The 7,228-nt window shown below is 47.8% G+C and overlaps 1 protein-coding gene across 3 annotated transcripts in view; it reads left to right on the top strand.

Moving 5' to 3' along the window:
• The first annotated feature begins 634 nt into the window (after positions 1–634).
• MAP3K1 (mitogen-activated protein kinase kinase kinase 1) overlaps positions 635–7,228 on the top strand; it is a 73,687-nt gene continuing 67,093 nt past the window's right edge. Inside the window, exon 1 of one of the 3 annotated variants that reach the window (XM_043887515.1) lies at positions 635–1,142. In XM_043887515.1, the coding sequence (XP_043743450.1) occupies positions 664–1,142 (479 nt within the window). In that variant the 5' untranslated portion in view covers positions 635–663. Of the gene's footprint in view, positions 1,143–1,432; positions 1,598–1,726; positions 2,224–7,228 lie in introns of those variants that run through there. The other 2 variants (XM_043887516.1, XM_043887517.1) reach the window with 2 other exon arrangements.

The raw sequence follows: 7,228 nt of genomic DNA, 5'->3' as shown, positions 1-7,228 counted from the left end.
TGAGGAAATTTTTTTTTTTTTTAATAAGTTTGTGTTTTGGGTCCGCGGCGTCACGTCAGCTGAACATTGGGTTTCTTTCGCTTTGCAACAGGCGAGCGCCCCGGGCGCCACCTGCGCGTCCCGCGCGGAGTGGAGGCGGGGGTGGGGGTAGGTCGGTCCGCGCCTGGGTTCCCCGACGCCCACTGCAACGGGCAGGCGAATGACAGACTGCAGACCCTCTGGCTTGTGCCCCCTGCAACGCACCGTCCATCAAAGCTCGAACTGCAACTCCCTTAGGGCGAGCGCCTGCCGAGCCGGGCCGAGATTGCGGCGGAGAGGAAGCGGAGCTCTGCCGCCGAGGCTCCTCCTCTCGCCGGTGCAGCCCGGGACTACCTGGCGGCGCGGCGGGTGAGGCGCGCGAACCCCAGCGCGCCCCCGCAGCGCCACCGCGGCGGCCCGCGTGCGGGGCTGAGCTAAGAGCCCGCTCCCCACCGAAACCTGCGGCCCGTCCTCCCCCCACTGAACCCCGCGCGCCCGCCCGTCCGGGCGCCCGAAGGGCCGCGCTCACGCAGTTGGCGCAGCCAGCCCTACGCTAGATGCGCAGAGCCCGCCCCCCGCCCCCTGCACTCTCCCCGCCCCCTCCCTCCCTCGCAGGGGCCGAGCGAATGTAGCCCGCGAGAGAAAATGGCGGCGGCGGCGGGGAATCGCGCCTCGTCCTCGGGATTCCCGGGCGCCGGGGCGGCGAGCCCCGAAGCGGGCGGCGGCAGAGGGACCCTCAAGGCGAGCAGCGCGCCCGCGGCAGCCGCGGGGCTGCTGCGGGAGGCGGGCAGTGGGGGCCGTGAGCGGGCGGACTGGAGGCGGCGGCAGCTGCGCAAAGTGCGGAGTGTGGAGCTGGACCAGCTGCCCGAGCCGCCGCTTTTCCTCGCCGCCTCGCCGCCGTCCTCCTCTACTTCCCCGTCGCCGGAGCCCCCGGACGCGGCGGCGGGCGGGAGCGGTTTCCAGCCTGTGGCGGTGCCGCCGCCCCACGGAGCCGCGAGCCGCGGTGGCGCCCACCCTGCCGAGCCGGCGGCCGCACCGGACAGCGGCGCCCAGAGCCCCGCGGGGGCCGAGCCGGGGGAGAAGCGGACGCCCGCCGCCGAGCCGACTGCGGCGGCCCCAGCCGGGTGAGCAGCGCGGCCCGGGGAGCGGCGGGGACTTGGGGGGCGGGCGGGCTAGTGCAATGAATGAACCCCGGCATCGCGCAGGGCGTCCCAGGGCTCCGCAAAGCAAGGCTGCGCGCGGCTATCCGGGACCCGAGCCCTCGGGCACCCCCTTTGACCCTTCCAGCGTCGGGCGGCGCCCCAGACCTGGCCTGGGGGACCGGACGGGGGCCCGGGGCGGGGACGTGCTGGAGAGTTTGTTATTGTTTGCAGACATGTGACAGGCGTGCGAGCCGCGCTGCTTGGACCAGTTGAGATAAGGTGTGGGGGACCGGGCTGGCTTTGTGGGGCTCCTGGAATCGGGGCTCTCCGAGGGGCCCCAGAACAGGACGCTGGCGCTGCCCTCCGGGTCAGACTGGAAGAGGCGAGCAGCAGTGCGGCGGCGGCGACCCCGGACCTGAGTCCCGGGGGGCGCGGGGGTGAGGCCTGAGCCTGCGGGCGGGCGGTGTAGGTGGGCGGAGTAGGTGGGCAGCCCTGCCCGAGGCCGAGTTGGGGGGCCGGAGGGCGGCGGCGCAGAAAGCGGTGGGGTCCCCCGGGCCGTGACAGGCAGAGCCTCTAGGCAGGTACCCGGAGGTCGGGCCGGAACGGAGGCGGCGCGCCCCGAGCGCGGCCGCAGGGGGTTCCGGGTGAACGGCTCCGTAACGCCTGTCAAAGCGGTGCGGGCTGACGGGCTGCAAGCTCTCGGGGGCTTGCGGGGTGTGAGGACAGAGAGTTTTCTAATCGCGTCCCCCGAGGGACTCCTAGTTTCCTGGGGAATGCAGACCGCACCACGGAGACTTGAGTGACTTCTGTTTGGAGTTTGAATTCGGCCTTTGAAGTTTGCATTTGGCGGAGTGGTGTAAGAGCCAGGACCGGATGTGTCAGCCATTCACTTGCAAAGCGGTGGTGCCCCCTCCCCGCAGCCTCTCCGGCGTGGTTGGGGACCGCGGCGCGGGTGCGGTGCTTCCTGCTCCCTGCAGCTGCGCGGGCCGCCGCGGGATTCCAAGGGACCCGGTGCGGTGTTTTCCGGGGCCCTGGGCTGCCTGCGCGTTACGGTCTGTGCAAGGTAACTCAGGCCAGCCGTTCCTGGCCTGACTCTTTTGGCAACTAGAAATTTTTGTTTAAGGAAATTCTTTTAAATGTGACAGCCACAGTCCTTGTTTTTGTTTGTTTTTAAATCTAACTAGTGTATGCAGAGCACAGGTTTGAGGGGTATTTTGAGTTGCTGGAAATGTTGCGATAGTCACCCGTTTCCCTGTAGGGTTTCCTGACCTTCATTCTTAGTGCTTTAAAGACTGCCTTGTATTATTGGTTTCCCTTGTGAAACGAATTTGACAGTAGGAGTCATTGGCTTTCGTTAATTATCTAGTGATTTGGCACTTGGGGGGGCAACTTGATTGTTTAAAACCGCAGTGTGTTGATTGCTACTTAGAAGTTGGCCCCTTCTCTTTCCCCACCTCGCGGGGGAGGGAACCCTAAAAATGTGGTCAGCAGTGTGCCGTGGCAGTGTCGAGAGGAACGGAGACTTGTGACTATGCTAGTTTCCTGTGTGCACTTGTACATGTAGCTTAGTCTTACAAGGGTTATGTTTCTCTACACTACTGCTCCTTTGCAGATTGCATTAGAACTTGACTGGAATGATTCGTTGTAGGCGATTGTTACTACAAGTGAGGTCCAGTTAAAGATATTAAACCCAGAATTTGAGAGGTGAATTTTGTCTTATTCCCATGATAACCAAGTTTTTGGATGCAGTAAATAATTTAGCAAGCCTCAGCATTCTAGGCATCTTAACGAGCTATGAATATAGTAGAAGAGGAACCACTGTCAAATTAATGTATAGATGTTTAGTGTTGTCTCCACACAAAATAAGAGGACGAAAGTGAAAGCAGATAAAATTCAGGGGGTGAGTAATCCGTGTTTAATTTTTGCATTTTATAAGCTAGTTTTCCCCCTCCCCTTTTTTGAAAGGGTGGATTATAATTGCATAGTATATGAAATAATAGACTAATCGGCAAAATCATTTCTTAAAATGAATTTCACTGGCTAGAATGCTGTTTGTTCATCCCAAATGTTAAACATTTCATTTATAGTAAAATACTGATTTCCTCTACTTTTGAAATAGTGAGTTTTTTCCATATTTCCTTGTTCATGGGGTTGAAATTCATTTGAAGCTGTTGGTATAAGCACTTTGACTGTAAGCAGTAAAATCGTAATTGAACTTTACTTTTTGGATAATAGTTACATTCATACTTTAGTAGGATCATCTAACATTGAGATTTTGAAATATTTTTATGTTTCAGTAGTACCATACATCTGGACACCCATCTGTTAAGACCTGTCATATTTTTTTAAAGAGAATTCCTAAAGTTTTAAAATTTCATAATTTCCTTTAGTTTTTGATCTTTGGGTGCAGAAATTGAAATTGTGGAAATATAATTTTGTAGTGTAAATAATATAAATAATACTGATATTAAAAATAGAAGATTTTAAGTCCACCCCTTTTTCAGGTTAGTAACTGAAATCAGTGAAAGTTTTTTGCCTGTAAGTGGCGCCCAAGGGTTTGGGATTTTTCCTTCTATTACAGAATTAGGGGCTTTTTCTTCCTATTTACTGTCTTTGAAGAGAAATTACAGTGTTACTCTCCATTGAACAGGCTATTGTGAGTTTGGTAGATATAATTACTCCATCCTATTTTTGTAACTTAAAAAAAAAACACCTAACTATCAATTTGCTGGCCCCATGAAAGAACAAGATATGCTGTACTTGTTAATGTTAGTTTTTCCTTAAAACTGAAGCTGTTTCATAGGCTGCTTTTATATCCTCATATAGCCCTCAGCTTTCACTTCCTTTTAGAAGCTTCTGGACTAAAAATATAATTTAGTGACTTTTTACTAAAGGAGGTGTAGGAAAATTATTGCCCAAAATAAATTTTTTTTAAAAATTGGTGATTTTATAAAATGACAGAAGTAGTTACATCAGTTAGTCTTACATGAATTTGTAAGTTTTGTAGTTAGGAATTGTCTCCAAGTTTAATTTTGAATCAGGTAAGAAAATGAATGCATTCTTCAAAGATTATTAAATATAATTCTGAAAGAGAAATATTAGAACTACAATTGTTGCCAACTTTAGTTTTCTTTTCATATCTGATTCTGGCATGAGTGACTGGTTAACCAACATTCCTTAATACATTATTTCCAATATGCTATAATAACTCCCATTTTGCTAGATACAAAAAAACAGGAAGTAGCTCTGTTCATTGATATTCTTTTTCACATCTCCTATAGTACCTCAAGCATATGTTGCACGTTTTAGAAATGGTTGCTGACTTACTGACTTGGAAGATTTCAAAATATGGAATGAAAGGAGTGTTCTTTGCTTTCAACAAGAGCAAAAGAACCAGCTACAGCTTGCCTAGGCTGTCTGCTGATCAGCCCTTGACAGTTGCTGGGAGCATTCCAGAAGAAATGCTGGGGTGGCTGGGGCAGTTAATAGGGAATGGATTTCCCTGAGGAAAAACATGGGGCATTCAGAAGTTCTCTGAGTTAGAAGGCACAACTTTTGCATTTTGTATCCAATTTTCTTGGGCTGAGGGTTATTTCTCTTTGAGGAAGGCAATAGGAGAATGTGGCATGGAGAAGCATTAGTCTCCAGAGGCTCCTTAAGATCTGCAGTATATTGCACTTTTAACCTTGAAATGCCTTGCTGTATCAGATGTACCAGGTATATTCCTTGGACTTGGTTGTTTTCTTCAGTCCTGGCCTCTTTTTATATCTTAAGCTGAAAATTAGAATTATTTTAAAATGTAAATGGGTAAAAAACATTAATGTGAGGAAATATATGCACTATTAAAAATCAACCAAAGTTGTTCTTAAGAAATAATTTAAGAATATTTTGAAACACGAAAGAAATAATCAGAAACAGAATTGAAGGAAATGTTCATTTATAAATGCTCACTGCAAAGCTAACTGTGCCAGTTGGGTGTTTCTTGCAAGAGAATAAGAGGATTTTTGCTGTGGTTAATAAACATGTTCATTGATCAAGTAGAAGTACTTTTATATAGTCACTATTCTTGCCTTCTGTGTGTCAGGCAAGTTATATATTAGCTCATTTCATCATGTCTGCATCCTTCCAATGTGTTGTAATTTCTGTTTTCAAGAGGTAGAAACTCATGTGTGATGCTAAGGCCCCGTGATCACATGACTGGAAAACAGGCTAGGATTCCAGTCCATGAAGGTCTCTGCACAGTCCATTTCTATCCATCCCTCTCTGCTGTCTCCACTTTCTTTTACAAATTAATGACCAGATTAATGATTTGAAGGAGGAAGTTGTCCTTCAAGAGTCAATGTGAGAATTAAAAAAAAAAAAAGAGTCAATGTGAGAATGATAGGTTTCTACCCAGTACCATTGCCATACGTTTGTCTCCTGACGTGTCCATAAAGCATGGTGTTTGTAACCTGGACTCATACATGTAATACAGGTAAACTGTGCTTAGATCACCTCATCATGTTAGGCAAGGAGAATAAGTGATTTGTACTTAGATCATTTCATTGTGTTAGTCAGGGAGAATGGTTGATTAGTGTTGAGTGTTTCTGAGGTTTCTTGATTTGTGCGGTTTATGTTATAAGTAGAAGGAAATAAAGAAGCTAATATAATACCACACATTCATTTTAATCATCACACATGGAACCTGTTTCAGTAGAGTCAGACCCTATTTGTTTGTACTTGTTTTAGATTTCATTCATCCAACTTTTATGAACCTCTGCGAGGTAATTTCCTGGATGGTAGAGAAAAATGTCATCAATGCACACAGCCTCTGTTTCTGCTGGCAGATTGTATTATGAAGAGGTTTCACACTACCATGTTAAGTGTTGTAAGAGACATGGAACTAGAGAGGGGCACCTAGATTAAGGATCAGTGCTCTGAATCTCACCCACAGCATTTCACACTGTATCTCTGCAGTGAATACAGTCGTACTTCCCTAGCTTTCTGAGGAATAGTTGACCTTCCAGAACAGTAGTTAAAGGTGAAAGCTTTGTTCTGCTTGTACCTTTGATCTGCTAGTTTTTGCTCTTTCCCTTTGGTCTCTTTCCCTTTCTTAGGACAGATATATACTGTAGCTTTTCCATTTCCACAGCAATGGCAAAAGGAGTACAGATTACTTTCAAACTACTTCTGCCTATACTCTTAAAAGGTATGAGTATGGAACTTCAAGTTCAGATGTGTGTGTTTTTTTTTCTTTCTTGAAGAGAAAAATAAGAAGGGGTATAGGAGCAAGCAACAGGATCTGCCAACACTGTTTTTAAAATTCAGGCTTTATTATTAGTACAAGCAACTCTGCTAGTTAGGAAAATAACATTGGGAAACACATAAAGTATCCTCTAGGCTATAAGATAATCAAGAAGATATCCTTGTCTCATTTACTCTGGCCCATGGGTTGGTTTAGGTATGTTTGGTATGGAAAGGAGTTCTGTACTGTTAGCGATAGAATCCTTTGAAATAACCAGTCTGGTTAGTTTGGTTTAATAGATTGAGATGTTGTAGAGAGCCAAGAGCTGTTAAGTTCTTAAGACCCACCAAGAGTGTATTTCTGAAAATGCAGTCTGTCAGCTGGGAGTTGCTGATGAGACCTTCAGTCCTCTGGAAGACTGAAGCAAGTGCCTGGAGCTCACACAGTGCTGTAGTTAATGTGTTAACTAAGTGTCACAGTAAGCATGATGATGAGCGTATGTGGAGGAGGAAGAGGGTAGATATCGGGGTGGGGGGTGGAGATTGTACTGTTGATAAATAGTTGGGATTATTGTCTTCCTTTATGGCCTAAATAACCATTCAACTGATAAAGCATCAAATAATATTCAAACTGGTCTTACAGCATTCTGAATACTAAATATCAATTGCTAACAGACAAGGAACTCTGTCTTATTCTTTATGCCATTGCCCATCATCTAGACTAGTGTCTGGCACCCGTGAATATTGGATGCATGTGAGTGGTGGTGTTCAGTCTCGTCCCACTCTTTGCGACCCCATGGACTGCAGCACCCCAGGCTTCCCTGTCCTTCACCATCTCCTGGAAC

This window comes from Cervus elaphus, chromosome 25 (genome assembly GCF_910594005.1).
Source record: "Cervus elaphus chromosome 25, mCerEla1.1, whole genome shotgun sequence".
NCBI classification, from domain to species: Eukaryota; Metazoa; Chordata; class Mammalia; order Artiodactyla; family Cervidae; genus Cervus; species Cervus elaphus.
Note: the sequence above shows the minus strand (reverse complement) of the source record. Positions and strands in the feature narration are given on the sequence as shown.